This window comes from Bidens hawaiensis, unplaced genomic scaffold (genome assembly GCF_021521415.1).
Source record: "Bidens hawaiensis isolate Kalapana, Puna unplaced genomic scaffold, B.hawaiensis_p1.1 tig00028246_1, whole genome shotgun sequence".
Taxonomy (NCBI): domain Eukaryota; kingdom Viridiplantae; phylum Streptophyta; class Magnoliopsida; order Asterales; family Asteraceae; genus Bidens; species Bidens hawaiensis.
This window is the reverse complement of record NW_027494599.1, coordinates 157,285-183,093: the sequence shown is the minus strand read 5'-3', so window position 1 is coordinate 183,093 and position 25,809 is coordinate 157,285. Positions and strand designations below refer to the sequence as shown.

The window sequence follows — 25,809 nt, the reverse complement described above, 5'->3', positions numbered from 1 at the left end:
AACAATTTTTATTTTTAATTTTTAAATTGTGTGAAACTTGGAATAATGCTTTAGGAAATGGGATCGTTTTTCACATATTTGATACATAACTAAGTGGTTTGATGACACATCTAGTTGTTGCAAGTATCAAAATTGCTTTATGCAACTATTTTTGTAAATTTGGACGTTGAAAATTTGTTATTGCAAAAACACAACTCGTAAGGGCAACTCAACCAATCAACGCACAAAAACGAAACTCAGTTCCCCAATCCAGTGAGTATAGGAATTTTGGTTTGACATTCATGTTCACAAGTCGCGTAGTAAAATCCAAGGGAAGAAGCTTACAAAGCATCTCTACTCCTTACATAGTTACATATCATTTAAAAAAAAATATATGCATCCATGTAATTGGGCTGGAGCGACAATACTAAAAGAAAAGTAAGAGCATGAGGAAATCGAACGCCCAGACTAAAGCACAAAAACAATAAAGACGTGGGCATAACATAAAAACGAAAAACTTAACCACCAAGAAGATTTAGGGTACAATCAACGGAAATGGATCTATGACCATAACGGTGAAAATATTATAGCTGAAAGATAGAGAACAATATCATTATGATATCATGATCTGTGATTGTGATTGTGTAAATAAAAATGTCCCATGGTGAATAGTTTAATGTTCGGTGTGCAACATGAGTAGATTGTACTATTGTAGAATCACCATCAGATTTTGACTTACAAACAAGTCTTTAAATTATATGGTGTTTATAATTATACAAGGGGTGGTTAAACATACACCGTATATTTTAAAAGCACCCTCTTACCGAGTATAGTAAAGAGACAATGTGACTATATATTAGTATAGAGACTCATTCACTAAAATTCATATGGAGGAGTAAGTTTAGCATCAACTTTATCTTATCTAAGTGCTAAGAAATGAAACTATGAATGCCCATATGTGCATTAATAAATAAAAGTATCTTAACCATCATCAACACTCAAATCGTTTACCAGTAGTCACCACACGAACAAACGCCTTCCCGTACATGGTGAAACCGCTTTGCATCCCGAACAACTATCTCCCTCCCTTCAACCACCGACACATACTTCATAAACGTGTGACAATCGCCACAAACCCGAAGATTCTTAGTCATACGAATCACGGTCCTCTCGGGTGTACTAATAAGCCCATATGCATACAGATTTCCCAATTTAACCTCCTCATTCACATCATGCAACACAACATCTGTATCAGCAACATACCCAGAATCCTCCACTTTCTTCACCAAACTCATAAGTTTCTCGTAAATCTCCTTAGACTCACAATGTGAATAATCACCACTACTAAACTTATGAACCTTGTTTTGCACTTCTACCCATGTAAAACCCGGGGTCTTTTTAAGGTTTTGGTTGGTCATTTGTGTGCGAATCTTGGCCATGTTCTCCCACTTGCCAGCTTTTGCGTAAATGTTGGCAAGCATGACATAATGACTAGGATTATGAGGCTGGATTTCAAGAAGAGATTCAGCTGCTTTTTGAACCATTTCAACTTGATTATTCATTCTACACGCGCTAAGTAACGCAGACCATAAACCAACATCTTTCTCCACCTTCATGTTTTCAATCATATCAAACGCTTGATCTAGTTTTCCAGCTCGCCCTAATAAGTCAACCATGCACGTGTAATGCTTCACGTCCGGTTTTATAAGATACTTTTCTTGCATTAATGAGAAAATCTTGATCCCTTCTTGAACTAAACCCGAGTGACTACAAGCATATAGAAGTGACACAAACGTCACGTTATTTGGTTTGACTCGGTTTCTTGACATTAAAGGAAACAAGTCGAGTGCTTTTTGACCTTCCCCGTGATACCCATAAGCTGCAATCATCGTACTCCACGATATAACGTTTTTATCTCTCATTTTATCAAATACTTCACGGGCCGAATCGATGCTACCACATTTTGCATACATGTCAATCATAGCAGTCCCTAAAATCACATCTAGCGAGTGGTGTTGTTTCTCTATAAGATCGTGAATCATTTTGGCTTTATTCATCGCTCCTAGCTTTGCACACGCGTTTACAACAGTCACCATGGAAATCTTATCGGGCACAATACCCTGTTCTTGCATCTGATCAAACAAAAGTAACGATTCAGCAGGGTTTCCACACGCAGCATACGCACCGATCATCACCGTCCATGTTGTGAGGTCTTTTTCTTTCATCATATTGAACAACTTTCTCGCATCATCTATGACACCACATTTCGCATACATGTCCACAAGTGCTGCACAAATAAAAGAATTCATTGCAATCCAAATTTATACACAACATGATGAATCAATCTACCCGTTTTCAAATCCTGCGTGTCCCGACAAACTCGAGTAACACACGGCAAGGTGTAAGCATCGGGCTGTTGCCCGGACCTTAAATACTCCCTAAACGTGTCAAAACAGTTTACATAACTACCAGCTTTAGCAAACCCGCCAACCATAACACTCCAAGAAACCGGGTTTCTTTCGGGCATTTTATCAAACAGGTTGTGTGCATCATCCAAAGCGTTGTAACGTACATACATATACAAAAGCTTGTTTACTAAAAATGGGTCATTGAGAAAACCATTAACAGATAACTTGGCGTGAATGGGTTTAATCTGTTGTACGTTTTTACAGTTAATTAGGGCGGAAAGGTATGATTTTGGGTTCGGATTTGATGTTTCTTGAGATTGGGGGTTTTGAATTGGGGTTTTCTGGTTATAGAATTGATGATATGATTGGCCATCGTCTGGGATTGATAATGCTGAAGCAACAGAGTAGAAATTTAGGGTTTCAAGAGATGGATTTGCAGTGAATAATCTTTGGTTTTTCAGTTTGAGTTTAAACATGGAGGCACACAGTTGAAAAATGCAAAAAATAGAGAACAATATGTATCACAATTCGGGTTGTTCACGAGTCGAGCACGAGTCAAGCTAGGGTGGTTTCGAGCTCGGGCTCGAAATTAAACGGGGCAACTAAACTAAGGCTCTAGCTCGATTTTGAAGTTAAACAAGATTAAGAACGAGCCGAGCCATGATCGAGCCGAGCCTAGGTCGATTTTGGCTCGGTTTTAAAAATGAGCCAACTCACCTCAGAATGTTTCAAATTAAGTTTTTTAGCTAGTTTTATTCGAGGTTTTATTAAGCGAGCCACGAGTCTGAGCTTCGAGTCTCGAGCTTTTTGAATAGCCCTAATCACAATTAAATAATTAAATAAGTGTAATATTTGTGTGCTTGTCAGACTGTCATCTTTACACATAGGTCATGTTAATCTTCTCTCTATCATTCTAATTTTATCGATGTCCCAGAAATTGGTCTAGTAGTAAGAGGTTTGCTCTCCCTCAGTGGAGATGCAGATTCGATTCCCACTTGGACCAGTTCAAAGGATATCTGGGTGAAGAGACGACGAATCAAGGCTTTAATCACAGGTTCGAACCTAACAAGGGGCGAGGGTTTACGGATTCTATCCGGTTCCCACACATCAGGGGGTATGTTCTCACGGCAGGCGAAGAGTCGACATTGTATATAGCCCTGATATGATAGGTTTACATGTGAGTTTTTTGTCGTTAAAAAGGAAAGTGTAATATTTATTTTGCTTTTAACAATGTGACATTGTCTAATCTTATATTACACAACCTTAGGATATAACGAGGAGGATGAGAACGTTATACTGGCCGAATGATTATCCAACCGATAATTATAATCATTTTAGGCTTTTAGCTACGTTTTAAAACCAAATTACACTTTTCAAACCTAGCAAACAAGTTTTAAGGCGGCAATATGTAACATTTATATTTGATCCTCTGGGTAGTTTCGCATTTTGTAATTAATGTTATTATGACTATAGATGAAAACATTAAACATCTATTCATTCAACTTTTTTCTTTATAATAGCATAATAGCTTCCACTGTATATAGCAAAAAGAGAAATATCTGTTTCAGTTAATAAATATTATTAACTAAAACTGATGCATAAATTAGTCATAAGTTTGTATGCTTATAAAGATGAAATATTATGATGCAAAAAGAGAATGAATAGTCTCTCATAATGTGACAGCTATTATACATTGAAAACTATTATAAAGTTGAAAGTTCACACAATAGGCATTTTCATCTATAGTTATAATATTGGAGATTGTTTGTAAGCCTCTACAACATCATTTGAGATTGTAACGTTCTAAGTTCAGCATGGACATTGGAAAAATAGAGTGAAAATTGATCAATTTTGGTTTTGGTTAACGGTCTACGACCACAAGATATGTGATCATATAACCCTGAATTAGCATGCGAGCTGTGTCACCCAGGATAAGCCATACAAAGCTATTTTACCCAAACCCTTATACAAGCTTTGTCTTACAAGGAAGTTTTTAGTCACACAGGTTGTTCAAGTGACCATAAATAAGATCTAGTGCACATGAACTACATAAAAATAACCATCTCTACATCATTGGTGAATAACCGAAAATAGCCATTAAGTCCAAAGCAGGGACTGTGTGAAATGATTGATCAACCTATTGTACTATCTCCTCATGTTTGAAAATATACAAGATTGTGTTCAGTTGATTTCTGCAAGAGGTGATCGTGGGGTATGAGAAATCTTTGCGTTCTTTACATCAAAAGCTTCCGCAGAATTACTTTCCCTAAATTCTTCCATTAGAGTCTCCATTGGAGTTGCCCGAAACGACTCTATAGCCATCTTACTTGGTATATCAGTGTCACATCTTACAGGAGTATTTCCAGTTGGTTCATAATCCTGCATACAGAAATACATTTCATTATCATCAAAGGACAAATACGATACATTTCTGTGGGAAAATATGACTTGTCAACTTAACAAATATTTCTGTTGGAAAGTATCATGAGCCTTCTGTTCAATTACACCAGAATGCGTAGAGTGATCATTTTGTAAAGTTTCGAGAATCGTGGCTTGTGCTTTTGTTGTTTCTAAAATTCCAGTAACAACCCCGACCTCTTCTTGAGATGTACCTGTATAGATAGTCCACGCGTAAAACATTAGAAATAATGTTGTATTTATAACATCTATGCAAATGTAAACGTATAACCATCCAACGCATACCTTCAATGTGTTTGATAATTTCCTCCATATTCTTTAACACATCTTCTTCAGCAGTTTTTCTTGCAGCAGCGATCTCGGTATCATGATTCTCGTTGCTCTCAAAAGCAGTTCTGCATAAAACATTTATGAGTTTGCATTGCGTTTTAACTGATAACAAATAAGAAATGCAGATAACTTACCTAACAAGTTCCTCAATAGCAGAAACATGTTTGTTACCCATGTCGGCCACGGATTCATGAGTCATTTTGGAATGATTTAGTGCCATGTCAGTTGTGTCAACACTGAATGTAAAAGTTCAATAAACCATCAACAAGATAATCTCATTTAATTAATTAAACAAGGGATCTAAATAGGATTTCTTAATTACCATTTTTGTAGCAGTAATTCAATTCGACAGTGTTTAGCAGCAGAGAACTCGGCACTGTCTTTTGCATTATTTTCTGCCTGTAAAGAATAGTCTTGCCATTTTCTTTTGGCATCTGTTGTAATATTGTCAATTGAAGAAATGTGTCCATCTAAAACTGTCTTACTTGCAGAGCAAGTTTCTCTTATACCAGCTAAACGCGCATCCACCATTTCTTGTTGCCTACTTAAATGGCTCGAGACTAAACTTGTGACATCAGCAATAAGCTTCTCTGCATCAAATCTTGTTTGCTCCTGAATGAATTTATTATTAAAAGTTTAGAAATATTAGTTTTGTTATATTTGTTATAATTAAAAAGAATTGAATATACCTCATATGCCTTCTTGAATTCATCAATATTCTTTGTTTGTGTCTCATCAACTTGATTAGCATGATTTCCTATCTCTTTGGATTCTTCCATTAGCTTATCAAATACACCATTAATGAACTCGGATATACTTGTTGTATGATGGATGCTATCATTAAATCTCTGTAAATAAATACATACTCAAAATTCCAGTTAACATAAAATAAAAATAAAAAGATCTCAAATTTCATCTATGCTTTCATGTAAACAAAAGAAAAAACAGACCTTCTGAAGCTCTCTAGCAAACACTGCAATCTCTCCTTGCTGAGCTGATAAAGTGCCATGAAGCTCATCAAATATAGAATGTCCTTTTGCAGCTTCTTCAGACAGTAGCTAATATAAAAGGTATATTTAAATTAAATAATGATTATTATTAAAAACAGGTTTTACGGATGCTATTGATTATATGAACTTACTTTTTCAACACACTGAGCATTAGAAGAAGCTTTGGCTGAGATATCCTCTAAACTTCCATTAGCACCGGCTTTATGCAAATGCACAACGTTTTCCATTTCTTCAATATGAGAAATAAATAAATTTCTTGATGCAGAGACTTTTTCCTTTAAATCAGTGATAGCCTGCACCATATGATTATATAAACAATCAACTATCTTTAACTTGTAGACAGACATGTTATATATGTGAATAAGTGATGACAGAAATCAAGCAGTACCTTATCATTAATGTTGATAAACATGTCGCAGAACTTCTCAATGCACTGAAGTTGTGCATTTTGCTGAGATACAGACGCAGCCACCATGCTGCAAAGTGAACCGACGTCTTGTGCCAGCTCAGATTCAAACTTATTTACAACTGATCTGTTTCCAGCATTCATTTTATCCTCCCTAGCTGCATAAAATTGAAAAGATAATATATGTAATGAATGCAGCATTCATGTATATGAGTGTGTATTAAAGAGAATACTGAATACATACCAATTTTCATAAACAATGATGCATTGTCCTGAATGGATTTCTCTAAGTCAGAGCGGAGAACACATGCTTGATGTGCCAATGCAGTTTCTGTACACAATATTTAACCGTATGTAAAAGACTAAAAGAAGTAATAAAAATAAACACACGAATAGAAATATTATTACCTGCTTCTTTCTGTTTTTGTATAATAAAATCGCGTTCCTTCAGAGCATACTGACATGTCCTCAATGTTTCCTCAGTATTAGCCAACACTTTATTGGTTTGGTTCAAGTTGTTCTACATATATCAAATTATAAAAAAAGTCAACAAGTGAAGAACAGTATAGAAAGAACCACACAAAGCAGTCAGTAAAAGGTTTTGGTTTACCTGTGTAGACTCAAGTTTGTAGCTCAAATCAGAACACTCTTCAACCTGGGCATTAAACTGAGTTTGCAAGTCCTCAAATTGCTGCATATGTCAAAAAAGAAGTTAAAAATAGCAAAAACAAGTCAACTATATTAGCGGTTAACCAATTTAAACGAACCTTTTGTTGGTTTTCTATCTTGATACCCATTTGTTCAATTTGATCTGCCATTGCCTAAACAAAAAGCAATATCAAAGAAGTAAGTAAAATAATAAACAATAATGCTAGTAGTTATCTGAACTAGAAAATAAAAGTGAACACAGAACGACAATATAATAAAAGTGCTATGATGCAATATTCATTTGATAGTAAACGCTGACTATTTATTATATATCAAAACGATAATTGAAAGTCCACAAATTTTGATACCTTTCGTTCCATTTCCTCTTGGTAATATCGTTCTTTTGGCAAATAAACACCACTTTTCTCACGTGAAGCATAAACCTCTGGGAACAAAAAATTATCAGAAGAAATAATAACACGTTAGTTGTTCCAAATAAAGTCCTGTTTAAAATTTTAAAAGATCTAATCACACAATGAGAATTTTACCAGCTTTGAGTCTTTCAATTTCACCATAAAGATCCTTGATCAGAGTTGTTTTCATCATCTTCTGATTAACCTACACATACATATAAAAAATTTCATATATAAATGGAGATAAAAAAACAGATATTTTGATTGTGTTTTACCTCTGGCTTGTTCTTAATATTTTTTGCCCTGTGAGCATAATCTAATGTGCTCAAAGTCTCTTCAAGACAATGAACAGCAGGTGACACAGTGGCAATGATACATGTTTTAGTCCTTCCACCCAATGAGTCACGAAGTAGACGAGTCAATTTACTATCTCTGAAATTTAAATAAAAGAACAGAAATTTAACATACAAAAAGTTCATGTAAAACAAGAAAAACAGGAAGAAAAGGAAATCTAGACATGATTCAAAAAACAATCCAAACCTATAAGGAATGTGTCCCAGATGCTCAACTAAAGCATTTATTACTCGTCCCAAAGTAAGTAAACTTTTATTAATTTCTCCAGCTTCTCTAGCACGACCCTAAAGATAATAAAAAGTTACAAACTTTTACAATTTACAAAGTAAAAAAAAACTATTGTCTGTAGCTTGAAAATAATATTTAATCAAGATTAGTTATAATATTACCTCTCTCGCACCAGAACGAGATATGTTTTCTGAACCAGCTAAATCCACTAGATTTAGTTTCCCACACTTTATGAGTTCTTCACCTTCAGGGGTCGACTCCTTTATGTGTATGGTAATGGAAAAAAGCGAATGTGACCGACTAAAAAAGAAAATAATATAAAACATTAAGTTAACAAGAAATCCGAAACTATAAATAACTTGCAGAAAAACAATAACCTTGATTGTTTATTTAACAAAGTCTCTGCAGTTCGACGTTTGGCAGACCCCCTCTCAAGCAACGTAAATATTTCACTTGCACTCGTGACAATCTCCTCTTCTAAACCTTTAACAAGAACTCCACCTTTACCATCTTCCATTAAAGGCAAGAGCTTTTTCTGTTTATCCTCGATACCAATCTTTGATATCTCTTCAGGAGCAAGTAAATCAGTGATTTCTTCATTATACAGCTCGAGAAACGTCACTTTAACACTATACTCTGCGTTCTGACCCTCCAATGTGTCAAAGATTTGTTTCACTGATCTCGGTATCACACCTGCTTCTAACGGAAGCTCCCCGTTCGGCCCACTCTGAGAATAAAAAACTTATTAGTAATGTTGTTTCAACTTTGAACTATTAAAACAAATGATTAATTAACTATATTAAAAAGATGTGATATAATAATACCTTGGCCCTCTTACACTCTCCTTCCATGGTGTATGTTTTTCCGGTTCCGGTCTGTCCATAAGCAAATATAGTGCAGTTAAACCCTTCCAGGACTTCATTTACAATCGGGATAACCGCTTGTTCATATAAATCCTTCTGTTGAGCTGAAGGACCAAAAACCTATAATAATTTTTATAAAATAAAAAAAGGTCAAAATGATATTACAGAAATCCCCAAATTAAAAACCCTATATAGAATGAAACTGCAGATGCATATTAATATTATTGCAATGAAAATGAAAAATGTACCTTATCAAAAGTAAAAACCCTATCAATCTGCTTGGCAGCAATGCTCTGAGAAACAGCAACCTCTCTCTGAAACTCGTTACACGTCACCACCTGAGGCGCGTTGTTCTTCAGCTCATCTTTACTAAACGGCCTAACAAATTCAATTTCTAGCACACATCTTTAGCTGTAATAAAATTGAAAATATGAGCATTTTAATAATACCTGCAACGCAGAAGAACCTGGACATTGACACCTTTATCGTGACGATTGGACATATTTATTTACACACAGTTATTGTGTGTGTGTGAAGAAAGGAGTGATTTTGGTGCTTCGATCGAATGTTGGTTTGATGAAAATGGAATGTTTGGTAGCGGGATGAATTCAAGTTTTTGAATTTTGAAGTGGGTCTCATCCGACCGTTCGTTAGATAGATGTTTCATCTGACGGTTCTAGTGAAGTTGCAAGTAAATTACTTTCATGAGCCCAGTAAAATAAGTTTCAAGCTAACCCAATGATAATTAAAGCCCAACTTACATTTCATTTCTTACCAATTACCTAACCATGAATCCATGATATTATAAAGGATTCATTTTAACTAGTTAAATACTAGGTTAGTTACCCGTGTAGCACACGGGTTATTATAAATAAATTTATTTAAATAATAACATAATGTAAAATATAAAAAATATGTTCAAAAATATAAAGATACATTATATGGTAGAATAAATTAGACATTACACAATATGAAAATAAAAAATTGTTAGAAATTCATAAATCGTTAAATATTTCTTTGTATACAATACTTGTAGTTTTATTTGTAATTTTATTTTCTATATAAAAACATAGTAGTTTCACAATATTTCTGTTTATAACTCTAAATAATGCAACACATAACTATAATGAGTTAAAATAAATTGTTTTAAAAACAAACCAACCATCTATAATATTTACCTTGGCTTTTATTAAGAAAGTAACAAATACTATACTCTTTTGACAATAACGAATACTTGCATGATACGTATATTTGTTATTGAAGTAACTTATATATATGTTCAGTTATTGAATGTGTAGTATGTATAACTACAAAATACTTGTGTATAGTTACAATACATATTACTAAACTATGATGCTAACCGGTTTTTCAAATCCGGTCCAACTAATCCGACCAGTGAATCAATAAGAAGAGTGGTTCGATGTTTGATTCGGTTATAGAAACATTGGCTAAAACTTGAATTTTAGTGTTTATTATGCAAGATTTATTGAAAAGAAAGTTTAAGTTTTTATCTTTTTTATGTAACTAGTAGAGTGCCCGTGCGATGCGGCGGCGAACAATATTTAAAGGTTGTTAACGAGCTAATCTAATCCAAACCAGGTCTAGCTCGAACTGGACTCGAACTTCATTTCAAGCCGAATTGGCTAGGCTTCAAATTAAACTTGAGATGGTCTACTTGACTGTCAGTGCCTGATTTGTTGTCCGCAGCTGATCAAATAAGTTAAGGGTAGTTTACTTTTTATGTTTAATGTAATATGGCTCATTCGCTAAGCATGTTCAGCGAATGAGGTCCATTCTTTATAGACTAAGCTCATTCGTTAAGGTATGGAGTTCATTCTCATTGAATTTAGCAAATGAAGGCTCATTCGTTAATGTAATGCCCATTCGTTGAAGATGTTTAACAAATGGGAGGTCTTTCGCTATGGGAAGCCTTATTCATTAGGTGTGTCTAATGAATGAGAGACCTCATTCGTTAGTCATGATTAACGAATGAGGGTAGCTTATAAATAGGCATTTCCTAGTGAATATGTATAGAGATTTGTGCCATATTTATTCTCCGTGTAACTTTACCATGCCGGATTCACTCTAGGCTTAACGTATGTAATATATGAACAGTTTCTTATATCAATAAAGTATTGTTAACGTAATCGTCTCGTGTACGTATCACGTTACGCAATTAGATCTTGCAAGAGAACCATACGTTTTCTCATTGACTCAATTTGGCTTAACTTTACAATTTATTATCATAAATATCACACATATAACTTAATCATGTCGATGGATTAATTCTAAGACTTTACTTAACCAAAGAGTTGAGCAAGTCAGTTGCTTGTTATAAGGACTGAACTTGTATTTATGGGACATAGAAACAATAATAAATGTTTAACGTTGAACAAAAACATAATTATTTATAAGATTCCTAATATGTTTTAACACTTGTATTTACTTAAACTATTGAACTTTATATACATTTATATTCCTCCTCCTTATACGAGAACCTACTTTAAACATAATTCTTCAACTTTTAAAACATTGATAACTTTTCTATACGACATTATCATATAATAAACAACACCATAAAATCAAGCATTTAAAAAAAACTACATAAGTATTTTTTTTTCTAAAAAAACAAACTACTTTTTTTTTGCTATACTATTTTTTTTCAAAGAAAAAAATGATTTTCTTTATACCTAGGTGTTTTATGTGTCACACCCAACCTACGGCGGAAATGCCGGGGCGAACTGATTGCTCACAGCTTTTCAAAGGTTACTATCATGCAAGATTAATAAATGACAATATATATTTAATTTATTTAAATGAAACAATTACAGTTAAGTACATAAAATATAAAGAAACTACAACAATGATTAATTATTTGTATCCTAAAAGGCATCTCTACGTGGTCTCCATCTTGCTAAACAACCAAGTTGATAACCTGCAAATGCGTATAAAATATATTTTTGTCAACAACACATGTTGAGTGAGTAAAACACCAGTTTCAGACACAATAGTAATAATATATATAATATATAAAGAAAGATGCAAACTGTTCCTGTGAGATAAACAGTTAAACCATAGCACATACACAAACAATCAAACATAAAGAAAGGGCTTAACCGTTGCCATGTAAATGGGATTGGTTAACAAAAATGAGGTGTCGGTAAAACCATTGTCAATGCGTCGGACGCCAGCCACTACGACTGTCGTATGATCATAATAGACTGAGAATATGCTGGACCTCTCTGAATGCGGTTCAAATAAAGCAAGTAAGCAAATAGCAAGTTAGACGTAAACTAATATACACACAATGATTAAACAGTTGCAGTTTTGAATACTAGATAACACGTAAATATGATATGATACGCATATGTCTCCAAAAGATTTAAAAGATGTAAAAAGGGGAGTGATTACTCACCTGATCGGGTAACGAAATATAAGTGATGACGTGAAAGAGATGAACACTTCGGGATATACCGTAAATGATTCCTAGTTAAATAATATAATATTAAATTAATTATAACAGATATAACATAATTGGATGAATTAAGATTTCAATGTGACTTGAGTTATGTTTGGGATTGAGATGTTATTGATTGACGTTTAATCTCTTCAGTTAATGTTATAGTGAAATCATTATTATTAGTTCAAATAAATAAACATGAATTTGAAATAATTATATGATTATTTAAATAACATTTAATTAAATATAATGCGATTATAGATGTGTACATATATAAATATAACTCGTAATTTTATTAATTAATTTAAGACAAACGTTAAAATATATATTTATCATATCATATATATCTTGGACTATCTAACAAAAATCTAATTATATAAATATAATTAATACATTAAAAATACAATTGTTACACTTTTTAAAGAATGGTACATATATATACATACATATATATATATATATATATATTAATAAAAGCCTACAATTTTTGTCACTTGTCAATACCATAGCCCTCCTCACCTTTTTTTCAACCAATTTTCATATATGGTCCTTATCTTTTAAGTTATTTTCAATATATGACATTAAAAATATAGATTTCTTCCAACTAAATCCATTACTACATATAATAAGAATTCTCCATATGGATTGACAAGAGACGATTAGTGAATTTTGAAGTGTTAATTAAAGTGTTTATTATGGTTTACATTCAAAACAATGACAACAAACATTCAATTCATAATATGTTGAATGAGAACAATCGACTTGGACTAAATTCTGATAACGTCAGCGGCTAAGGCTTAGCCTTTAATACCTAAAAATACATATGATTTTAAAACCAAAAGTTTTCGAGTTGACCCGAAACCTAGAATTCAGACCCAAGAACCAACTCGAATTACTTCGGTTCAGGTTTGGGTTGGTATTTTCTTGGGTTAAATTTTCTCGGGTCAGGTTAGCTTGGATTCAGGTACGGGTTTTCTGGGGTTGGGTTTCATGTTACGGGTAAAAGTGGCAGCCCTACTTTCAACGATTATAAATAAGAATCACTACATTCATTTTATGCAACTTTAAACCTTCTAATATTCTTTTAACTCAGAATAATCACTATTATTTGAACATGATTTTAATGTTAGTATGTATTTTTCATTTTCTTAGCAGTTACATTCATATGAAATAAACAAATCATATTGTTATATTTAAATTTTCGATTTTTATGTTGCCTGATTATACAATTTTTAATTGTAAAATTTGGCTTTTGGCCACACACATGCTCTGGGCGGTTTGCCACACCTCAGTCTAAATGTGTGGCTAAAGGTCGCTTTCGTCACACATTTGTTATTCGTGTGGCTAAAAACGCACCTGTTAGAACTAAAAACACACATGTTAGAACCTTAGCCACATAAATTAGATTTTTGTGCCAAAAAATCACACCTGCTGGAACCTTTAGCCACACTTTTTCAATTCGTGTGACAAAAAACACAGTTGTTAGAAACCGTTAGCCACACTTTCATAAAAAATGTGACTTTTACTAGCCACACTTAGTAAATTGTGACCAAATATGATCTACGCTCACAGTAGTTTGATAAAGATGTGGTAAAAACTAATACATATGGCCACACTTACGGGTATATGTGACCATAGAGTATTATTTGTTAGCCACTTATAAGTTTTATGTGTGGCTAAAAGTTAATGGTGGCAGCAAACAAGACGTGTGACCATTAGTAGTTAATGGCCACACTTTAGTTGTTTCATATGTGGCTAAAAGCTTATACATACGGTCACACTTACGGGTTTATGTGACCATAAAGCATTATTTTATAGCCACTTATAAATTTTTATGTATGGCTAAAAGCTAATAGTTATATTAAAACAAAAGTGTGACTATTGATAATTAATAGCCACATTCTAATTCTTTTGTGTGACCAACCAGACATCCACCCTTCAGTAACCAATCTAAACCCTAATCCATCACCTGCTACTAATACTTTCATCACTCATTAGCATCGATTATCTTAGTTAGGTAGGTGATTTATGTAACACCCCGGCCCCTCGCACCACCAATATTGTCCGCTCTACCCACGAAGAGCTCACGGATTTGTTTTTGGTTACCCAAAACGCGTTGATGATTGAAGAGGCAGGACATTACTTATGAACCAGTGATCTCTCTTGTCCACGGCCGATGTGGGATAGCCTAAGAGTGGGACGATGTTGTGTTTGCCAAGGGTGTTACAATTTATACTTTAATTTTGAGAAATTTGGGTGTTTGAGGGTTTGAATGTAAGCAAATAGGTCTTGGATTCAATCGATTAGTATTCGTTTTAATTTAAACAATCTTGTTACAAGTTGCAAGTGACGTTTTTGAATCTTTACTATTTATCATTGTTGGATTTATATTTTCTAACGGGGTTTTTTAACATGATTAATTAGAACCCTAGTGATGTCATAAACATGTTAGGGTTTGAGTTTTGTTGAGAACAGTTGGCTGACAGATTCGTTCTCATTTATTGTTTGGTCTGTGACTCGCTGTTAAACGATGATTACTAAACGATTTTTGATTCTATGATATAGCACTATTAGTCTAGTTTCCAGAAAGGTAAAGTTTGTAATTTTTGGATGAGTGTTGAATAGTTTTTATGATTTTACAAAAAACACTGGTCAAAGCTGATTCGGGGAGTTATATTTTGGCCTGTCTTTCCGACACCATAACTCTCTAATGACAAAATCAAACGGGTTGTTTCCAGTTCTGAAAATTAGTATTATGAGTTTGAAGACAACCCAGTTGATCTTGCACAATTTAGATTTATGAGTTGATAGAACCATTAAACTAGTTTTTGTTGCGCAATCTGCTGAACTGTTAGTACATATCTGTAATGGTTGAATTATTGTGAGTTTTCTATGCTTGAGAAAAATATAATAAAATTTTTTTGAGAAACCTGATTCATATATCATACTGTGGTAAATTTTGTAGAATTTATCCTTAATCTTTTCTTTGTGAATAAAATCAGTTTGTACATGCCAGAATTTGTATTGTGAACTGAATGATCATAAGCTAAGTTGTATGATGAATATTTGGTTGCTTTGCCATGATATGATGTGTGGATACATGTTAGGACTTTTGGTACTGTTGACATTACTTATTATCACCAACGATTCGTCGGGTCAAGTTTGTGTTTGTGTGTGAGTCTATACGTGGGTCTTAGAGTCATGTGTTGTTGAACATACTCTCATAACAGTTAGCGAGTCAAATGCATTCATTTGGTTTTGAGAAAACTCTGTTACATGCGACACCAGGTTTTGGATTGAAAACACGGACATACTTGCATACTGGTTTTGAAAACACTAAACGTTTGCATATACTAGTTTTCTAGATTGAAAACACAAAATGTTTTGAAGTATTGGTTATGTAACCTGCTGAAACGGGCAAAAACGAGCCGAACTGCTGCTTTTTTATTGCTGAATTACTGCAAAACTGGTCAAAACGCGTTGAAACGATCTATTAAGTGATGAAACGAGCTGTTAAGTGCTGAAACGGACTGAAAAATCAAAGAAACGAGCTGTTTAATATAATGTTTGCTATAAAAACGAGCTGTTACGTGCTGAAACGAACTGTTTAGCATGTTGTTTGCTGTTAAAACGAGCTGTTATGTGCTGAAACGAACTAAAAAATCACTGAAACGAGCTGTTTAGCATGTTATTTGTTGTAAAAAAGAGCTGTTGAGTGCTGAAAAAAACCGAAAAATCGCTAAAACGAGCTGTTTAACATGATGTTTGCTGTAATAACGAGCTCTTACGTGCTGAAACAAACTGAAAACTTGCTGAAACGAGCTGTTTAACATGATGTTTGCTATAAAAACGAGTTGTTACGTGCTGAAACGAACTGAAAACTTGCTGAAACGAACTGGACTGGAACATGAACTTTAATGATAAAACTAAAACATTTCCTCTGTTGTCCTTATTAAAAAAAAGACTCGAAACCCGTTTTGACCCGTTCCGACCTTGATCCATTTTGACCCAGACCCGTTATGACCCGAACCTTTTGACCCTGACCAGTTCCGACCCGAACCATAACAACCTTCTTTTAGTTGACCCGTTCCAACCCTGACACGTTTCGACCCTAACCCGTTCCGACCCATAACCCGTTTCGACCCAACCCAACCCATTTGCCACCCCTATGTTTAATGTATATCGATGGGTTAGACGAGTTGTACCTCTTAAGACACAATTTAAAATTATATGCATAATGGGCCATTAGAGATTTCAAGGCCCAATGTGGCCCATTAGGACATGTATGACTTGTTTTTGTCTATTATGGTCTAATATGACTCCCTATAACACGATATAACCCTTAAATATCTAATGTTACATATCACATGCCATAATAGGCCACTAAGAGATTTCAAGCCCTAATATGGCCCATTAGAGCGACTATGACATGAAAAAGGCTATAATGGGCCACTAACACCAACAAGGCCCAATAAGACATATTGATGAAAGTATCAAATGTTATCGGCCATTAACATCTAACTATGACTAATGGCATTCCTATACAACTTTCTTAGAGCAACTATGATGTGATAAAGGCTATAATGGGCCACAAACACCAGTTAAGGTCCAATAAGGCCCATTGATGAAAGTATGACATATTATTGGGCGTTAACCAAACTATGACTCACTAAACTCATATTCAACCCTTTTAGAGCAACTATGATATGATAGAGACTACAATGGGCCACTAACAACAATCAAGGCCCAAGACGGCCCATTAATGCAAAGTATGACATGCTACTGGGCATTAACACCAACTATGAGTCACTGCACTCCTATACAACCTGTTAAATTAACTATGACATGATATAGATATATTGGGCCATTAACAACAATCAAGGCCCAATATGTTCCATTAACAAAAGTATAGCATGTTATTGGGCGTTGACACATGTCTATGGCTCACTACACTCATATACAACCTCCTTGTAGCGACTATGACATGATAGGTGATATAATGGGCCACAAATACCAATCAACGCCATTCGATGAGACCAACTATGACTCACTATACTCCTATATAACCTGTTAACGTAACTATGACATGATAGAGACCATACTGGCCATTAACAACAATCAAGGTCCAAAAGGCCCATTGATAAAAGTATGACATATTATTGGGCGTAATCAAACTATGACTCACTAAACTCATATTCAACCCTTTTAGAGCAACTATGATATGATAGAGACTACAATGGGTCACTAACAACAATCAAGGCCCAAGACGGCCCATTAATGCAAAGTATGACGGCCAACTATGACTCGCTACACTCCTATACAACCTGTTAATGTAACTATGACATGATAGAGACGATATTGGCCATTAACAACAATCAAGGCCCAATATGGCCCATTAATAAAAGTATGACATGTTATCGGGCGTTGACACATGCCTATGGCTCACTACACTCATATACAACCCTCTTGTAACAACGGGGACATGATAGATGCTATAATGACCACTAATACCAATCAAGGTCCATTGATGAATGTATAGCATGTTGGGCCATTGACACAAATCAAGGCCAAATAAAGCCTATTGACGAAAGTATGGTGTGTTTCAGGCGTTAACACCTAACTATGACTAATGATACTCCTACACAACTCTTTTAAAGCAACCGTGACATGATCGATGCTATAATGGGACACTAACACCGATCAAGAACCAGTATGACCTACTAAAGAAAGTATTGGTTTATTGGGCATTAACACTGATTACTACACTCTTATACAACTCTTTTAGAGAAACTATAAATATCACTTGTATTTATTTTATATGTTTTTATATTTAAAATACAATTTCTTATATTATTTAAGGTTTAATTAGTTGCTATATATATATATATATATATATATTTATATTTACACTAATAGCTCTTTATTTTAATTATTAAAAATAAATTAAATTCATATTAATTTCACTTTCCTCAATATTTCAAATTAAATTCACCTCTCTCTTTTCTTCAAAAAATTTTGAATTACCCTTCCATTCTTAACTTTAATTTGACCACATATTTAACCTACATTTTTTTCTTTCTCTTCATTCATTCTTATTATTCTTCTTCTTCATCTTTTTACACCCACCATAATCCTCAATCATTAATTCTCTAACTCACTCAATTCTTAACCAAATCATTTGATTCCGGGCTCTAATCTAATTATTTTTTTGAGAGGAATTCACGTGTGGTGTCGGTTTCCATCAATTCTATCTCGATTTTTGCCGGAATCGTGTTGAGTGTGAAGAACCCTAAGAACCAAGTTTGGGGATTTTCAATTTTAAGTGTTATTTCTTGTAATTGAAGCTTAGTAAATCTTCTTTTATCGTTAAAAAGGTATGAATTTCACTTGTTTGATGACAACAGTTTGCTGACAGATTCATTTTCGTTTATTTATTGGTATGTAACTTGATGTTAAACGATGATTACTGAATGATTTTTGATTCTACGATATAGCACTGTGAGTCTAGTTTCCAGAAAGGTAAAGTTTGTAATTTTTGGATGAGTTTTGAATAGTTTTTATGATTTTACAAAAACACTGGTCAAAGCTGATTCGGGGAGTTATATTTTGGCCTGTCTTTCCGACACCATAACTCCCTAATGACAAAACCAAACGGGTTGTTTTCAGTTCTGAAAGTTAGTATCATGAGTTTTGAAGATAACCCAATTGGTCTTGCACAATTTAGATTAATGAGTTGATAGAACCATTAAACTAGTTTTTGTTGCGCAATCTGCTGAACTGTTGGTACCTATCTGTAATAGTTGAATTATTGTGAGTTTTCTATGCTTGAGAAAAATATAATAAAAATTGTTTGAGAAACCCGATTCATATATCATATTGTGGTAAATTTTGTAGAATTTTACCTTAATATTTTCTTTGTGAATAAAATCAGTTTGTACATGTTATAATCTGTCTCGTGAACTACGTGATCATAAGTTAAGTTGTATGATGAATGATTGGTTGATTTGCCATGATACGATGTGTGAATGCATGTTAGAACTTTTTAGTACCATTGACATTGATTATTATCACCAACGAGTCGTCGATTCAAGTTTTTTTTGTGTATACATTATGTCTAATGTGATTGTGCGTGATAGTCGTCGTGCTTTGAGGTTTCGCCTCACATTAACCCTTTACTAGTTATGATGCTAATATTTTAACAATTTTAGGTTCAAAAAGTTAGAGCCGAAATGGAAAAAGATGAAAGGAAGTCAAGAAACGAGTTGGAAGAACGAGTGCAACGAATGGAATAAATGGAAAAATAACTTAAGAAAAATGAAGAAAGGAGGCAAAAACAATTTGAAGAGTTTATGAGAAAGTTTAAGGTCGGTAGTAATTAGTAGTAGTTTCAAATATTTTGAATTCATAACTTATTAGTGAAGGTTTGTTAATGTAAACTTGTTTTGAATTTATGTTATTGGGTTTGTTAAACTTATGAAATTGCCACATTTATTTATGTGTGACCAAAAGTATGATAATAGCCACACTTTATATTACAAAAGCATTATGTGTGACAAACAGTAAGACAATGACCACACCACAAACTACAAAAGAGTGTTTGAGTGGCAAGTTCACATTTTTAGCCACATTGACAATAATCTCCAGTGTCTATATTATATGATTGGCCACACAATACATCACTATGTGTGAAGAAAAGTTTGACAATAGTCACACTTTAAATTAGGAAAAACTTTATGTGTGACAAAAGGTAAGACAATGGCCACACCACAAACTACAAAAGAGTGTTTGACTGGCAAGTTCACATTTTTAGCCACATTGACAATAACCACCTGTGTCTATATGATATGATTAGCCACACAATACCTCACTATGTGTGACGAAAAGTTTGACAATAGCCACACTTTAAATTACGAAAAGCATTATGTGTGACAAACGGTAAGACAATAGCCACACTATAATCTACAAAGGAGTGTTTGAGTGGCAAGCAAAAATTTTTAGCCACTATTAATGTAATATCCAGTCTCTATATGATATAATTAGCCACTCTATTATTAAATTTAAGTGGCTATTTCTTTGCTATAACCACACGCTATAGGTCACAATGCAAGCTTAACACAACCCTATTGGCCACATTAATATAAAATTCATGTGGCTGAAACATGAATTCATGTGGCTATATACGTGCAATGGTCACTCATAGTAAATTGTCATGTGGCCATTTTCTACCGTTTAGCCACACTTATTGGAGAGGCTTCTTGATGGCCAGCAACTAATGCCTGTACCCTTTAGCCACACTTATTACCACATAAGGCCACTGAAAACTGTGTGTGGCCATATCATACCCACGGTGTCGCGACCTTTGGCCACATATGACCTGAACCAAATGTGTGTGGCTAAAGGCCTGCGACCACACTTTTTTCGTGTGGCCGAAGGTCAATTTTCACGTAGTGATTAAAATTGTCATACACATAATATTAATTATAACAAATTTATCATGATCAATCAATTTCAAATTGTAAAGATTCTAAGGATAATTATATCATCAAAGTTCAGGTATATGGTTTTTGGGATAATCATGTATATTTTTGGATAAACATGAGGAGATGTTCTCAAATGACATCATATTTGTAAGGCCCCGTTACCAGTGCCCTACGTTGAACGTTAGATTTACTCATTAACATAGCTCTAAATATCAGAGTTAATAAAAACATTCGCGGAATATCAAAAACATTCAAACCATATATTACATAACCATCATTTCTTGTCTTTGAGAACATTCAAATCGTTTAAACATAAAACACTGTCTTTTAAATAACATGACATTTCCTTGAGATGCCAGCTTCTTCAAGTTCATGCCATGTGCTCCCCTCAAGCGAGCTGCCTCATTCTACTCACCTACGTGCATACTAAAAGTCAGCTACGCTTAGTGAGTTCTAGTTAATCATACAACATACAATCTATTCACATACTTGCACACGAGCCCGAAGGTGTGTACATTATTCATACTTTACTTTACATGCATAACTATCCATACTATTTAAAGAGCCTTCCGGCCTATAACCCACAGATATTATAAGGGTATGGTCCCCCAACATCACAGATATTATTAGCGTCTGGTCCCTATCCTCACAAATATTATTAGGGTCTGGTCCCTATCCTCACAGATTTATTAGGGTCTGGTCCCTATCCTCACAGATATTATTAGGGTCTGGTCCCTTTGTTTCGTGCAACTGTACTATACCTGTCTTTACTTACTTTCCTTGACAATACGTGCAATCTTCGAAGAACGTTCACGTACCGTCAACATATCATACTTACATCATTCATACATCATATTTATTCATTCATACATCATTTATACATCATATATATTCATACATACTGTAAGGCCCCGTTACCGGTGCCTCACGTCTGGGCGTTGGATTTACTCATAAACGTAGTTCTAAATATCAGAGTTAATTAAAACCTTCGCGGAATAATATAAAACATCAACCATTCGTTACAAATATCAATAATTTTGTCTTTTAAACATAACATAAAATATAACATTCAAAACATCATGAAAATCTTCAGATGCCAGCCTCTTCGGATCCTGCCATGTGTCTTCCTCAAGCCAACTGTCTCAGTCGATTAGCCTGCGTGCATACTAAAAGTCAGCTACGCTGAGTGAGTTCTAGTTAATCATACAACATTCAATACATTCATAACTACGTACTTCATACTTTCATAATTCGTTCATAATATACATACTTGCCCTCATACTTTATTTTAAATTCTACTTTACATTATTCTATTCTGCCTCGAATATTATTAGGGTCCGGTCCCTTTTTCTGCCTTGGATATATTAGGGTCCAGTCCCTTTTCTGCCTTGGATATTATTAGGGTCCAGTCCCTTTTCTACCTCGAGATTATTAAACGGCTCGGTCCCTTTTCTGCCTTGGATGTTATTAGGGTCCAGACCCTTTTCTACCTTTCTATCTTTTACATTCATTCATAACATACATACGTATCATTCATAGCTCATACATAACATTCATATTCATAATAATAACTTGGAAGTACGTGCAATATCCGAAGATCATTCACGTACCAACAAGCAATCATTCATACATTATACATAGCATTCATATTCATAACTATAACTTGACAGTACGTGCAATATCCGAAGATCGTTCACGTACCGATAAGCAATCCTTCATACCGTTCACATATATCACATAGGGCATACACTTATCACTTAGGATAAGTGTATTAACAAATCACATCGAGTATGCACACAGCCCCGATAACATAATAAGGAATGGGGCTAGAAACTCACCTGAACGCGGTTACATTCACCGTTAATTGTTATTCCTTTCCTTAGCTATGCTTGATTAATTGTATAACAAGTACACATATTAATTTAACTATCACTACTCACATCGCGTTTCTAGTCTAGTTATAACCCTCAACGAACGGTAGTCCGGAGGCAGCGCCCCTAGCAGCGGGGTCTGGGGGCGGAAGCCCCTAGCAGGGTCCAAGGGGAAGAGCCCCTGGCTGGGTCGAGCTGCCAGGTCAGCTTGGAAAAATTTTATTTCTATTAACTGTCTTAACATGTTTTCCATTAGAATTTTAAATTATTTTCTAATTTTCTAACTCATTTTCCCTAACGAATCAAGCCTGATTCGTTAACTAATTCGTTATCTTCCATGGTCTAGTGCGTTAGCTGATTCATTAATTTGGTTCGTTACCTCAACATGGTCTGGTTCGTTACTTGGTTCTTAATGAATTGGGCTCATAACGAACTGGTCCTTATAACGAATTGAACCCTATAACGAATGACCCCTTTGTAACGAATTGAACCTTCTACTTCGTTATCTACTTTAATGAATGACTATAACGAATTGGGACTAATTCGTTATCTTTTCCCTTAACGAATTGAACACGAACTGAAGCTAGTTCGTTAATCTTTCCTTAGCGAATCTGCTGACGAATTGCCTCTAGTTCGTTAATCCTCCGTTAACGAACTAGGGTTAGGTCAGAGAATGTCAGAACATTCTCTGACATTCCCTTAACCTTGTATCTTTTCCGGCACCGCCTTTCCGGCGCCGTCGCCGGAAAAACGCGGTTTCGCCGGAAAAACGAGTTTTGACTCGTTTTTCACCGTTTTTCGCCCCGTTCGATCCAGATCTGAGCTAGGGTGATCCCTAAGCTCATCTTAGGTTCGGTTTATACTCGATTCCATCATGATCTTGTGACTTAAACGGTTTAACGGTGTCGGCTCGTCGTTTCATGACCATATCTAAGGGGTTCGGGTTTATACAATATCATACTATCAATACCTCGAGTCGGTGCTTGGTTTCCTTCTTGGTTTCGGCTTAGGTAAGGAGAGGACTAGAGAGAAAGCTTAAGTGTGTGTTTTGGGTGGTGTAAGGGATATGTGTAAATGAGGGATTAAATGGTGATTATGGTTTATATATTTAGGGATCATGGGCTTAAGCCCATGGTCTTTCCTTCTTTCTTTCATAACCCAAGTCCATAACTCATATTCATTTAACCCAACACTAGCCCCACTCATATTCTATTTATCTAAACCGATAACGACCCACTATAAAATAGACGAAATTTATTTTATTAATATAACCAAAAGTAGGATGTTACACATACACCATTCATTCATTATATATATCGATCATATCTTTAACTACCACCTGATAGTACATGCAATATTCGAATATCGTTCACGCACCGTCAAGCAATTATCATATGTAAATCATACAAGGCATATACTTACCAGTAAGTGTATTAACTATCATATCGAGTATGCACACAGCCCCGAAAACATAACAAGGAAGTGGGGCTATAAACTCACCTGAACTCGGTTACGTTCATCGTTAATAGTTATTCCCTTCTTTAGTTGTGCGTGACTAACTGTATAACAATTACACGTATCAATTATCTATCGCTACCCATACCGTATTTTTAGATTAATTACCCACAACGGACGGGGCTCCGGGGCAGCGCTCCTGGCAGCGGGGTTCTAGGGGCGGCAGCCCCTAGCGGGGTCCAAGGGGCAGAGCCCCTGGCTGGGGTTAAGCTGCCAGGTCAGCTTGGAAAAAATTTTGTTTTCATTTACTATCTTAGCACATTTTCCATTAGGATTTTGAATCATTAATTAATTTGCTAACTTAAAAGTCTAAGGGCTTCTTTGTAATTAAATCATTCTTCTTTAAGTTCAAGGGTTGTTCTGTCATTAACTCAAACTTCTAGTTCGTTACTTTGCTTTTAACGAATTGGGTTATCATAACGAATTGAACCCTTTAACGAATTGGTTATTTAAACAAATTGGACCTTATAACGAACTGGTCCTTTGACGAATCAGTTCATATAGCGAACCAGTTCATGTAGCGAATTAGTCCATCTAATTCGTTATCTCTTATAACGAATGGCTATAACGAATCAGGGGTAAGTCGTCATCTTTTCCCTTAACGAATTGGATACGAACTAAACCTAGTTCGTTATGCTCCCTTAGACGAATCAACTAGCGAATCACCTCTAGTTCGTTAATTCCCCGTTAACGAACTAGGGTTAGGTCAGAGAATGTCAGAACATTCTCTGACATTCCCTTATTCTCGTACCCTTTCCGGCACCGTCGCCGGAAAAACGAGTTTTGACTCATTTTTCACTGTTTTTCGCCCCGTTCGATCCAGATATGAGCTAAGGTGATCCCTAAGCTCATCTTAGGTTTGGTTTATACCCGATTCCACCCGGATCTCGTGACTTAAACGATTTAACGATGTCATTTCGTCGTTTCGTGACCATATCTAACGGGTTTAAGCTCATACAACATCATACTATCATTACCTTGAATCGGGATCGGTTTTCTATCTTGGATCAGCTAGAGGAAGGAGAGAAATTAGAGAGAGAGAGCTTAAGTGTGTGTTTTGATGGTGTATGGAATATGTGTAAAATGAAATTAAACGGGTAATTATGACTTATATAATTATGGATCATGGGCTAAAGCCCATGGTCTTTTCCTCTTTCTTTCATAACCCAAGTCCATAACTCATATCCATTTAACTCAACACTAGCCCGACTCATAATAACTCGTATTTTCATTATATTAACCGAAACTAGAAAACGGGATGTTACAATATTAATTGATTAAAAGCTATGATATTTTATGTGTATGAATATTTTTTTAATTTGTATCATAGATATATATTATCATCAATCTAGAGTTTGTATGTACTTGGAGAACCTTTTTTGTCACACAGACAACTATATATTGCTATATCAAGAGGTATAAGCAT

General features: G+C 34.8%; 1 protein-coding gene, 1 long non-coding RNA gene, 1 other non-coding gene and 1 pseudogene across 3 annotated transcripts; all 4 read right to left on the bottom strand.

The window, feature by feature from the left end:
* Nucleotides 1-986: 986 nt before the first annotated feature.
* Nucleotides 987-2,893, bottom strand: LOC143576620 (pentatricopeptide repeat-containing protein At3g12770 pseudogene; annotated as a pseudogene).
* A 331-nt stretch (nt 2,894-3,224) lies between these two features.
* Nucleotides 3,225-3,329, bottom strand: LOC143576624 (U6 spliceosomal RNA). The gene has a single exon (XR_013142976.1). It is a non-coding gene; the product is annotated as a U6 spliceosomal RNA (small nuclear RNA).
* Nucleotides 3,330-4,838: 1,509 nt separating this feature from the next.
* On the bottom strand, nt 4,839-9,559 carry LOC143576615 (kinesin-like protein KIN-5C). Its single transcript, XM_077060668.1, has 21 exons — nt 9,507-9,559; nt 9,306-9,435; nt 9,019-9,177; nt 8,572-8,921; nt 8,356-8,494; nt 8,153-8,250; nt 7,888-8,044; nt 7,748-7,817; nt 7,568-7,644; nt 7,319-7,372; nt 7,162-7,242; nt 6,960-7,071; nt 6,796-6,882; nt 6,534-6,709; nt 6,277-6,438; nt 6,086-6,193; nt 5,825-5,983; nt 5,458-5,747; nt 5,270-5,371; nt 5,091-5,200; nt 4,839-4,999 (listed from the first exon to the last, which is right to left on the bottom strand). The coding sequence occupies exons 1-21, from the start codon at nt 9,557-9,559 to the stop codon at nt 4,839-4,841; spliced, it is 2,835 nt and encodes a 944-aa protein (XP_076916783.1).
* A 5,498-nt stretch (nt 9,560-15,057) lies between these two features.
* LOC143576609 (uncharacterized) lies at nt 15,058-20,974 on the bottom strand. The gene is made up of 2 exons (XR_013142973.1): nt 16,393-20,974; nt 15,058-16,100 (listed from the first exon to the last, which is right to left on the bottom strand). It is a non-coding gene; the product is annotated as an uncharacterized LOC143576609 (long non-coding RNA).
* Between the last annotated feature and the right edge of the window lie 4,835 nt (nt 20,975-25,809).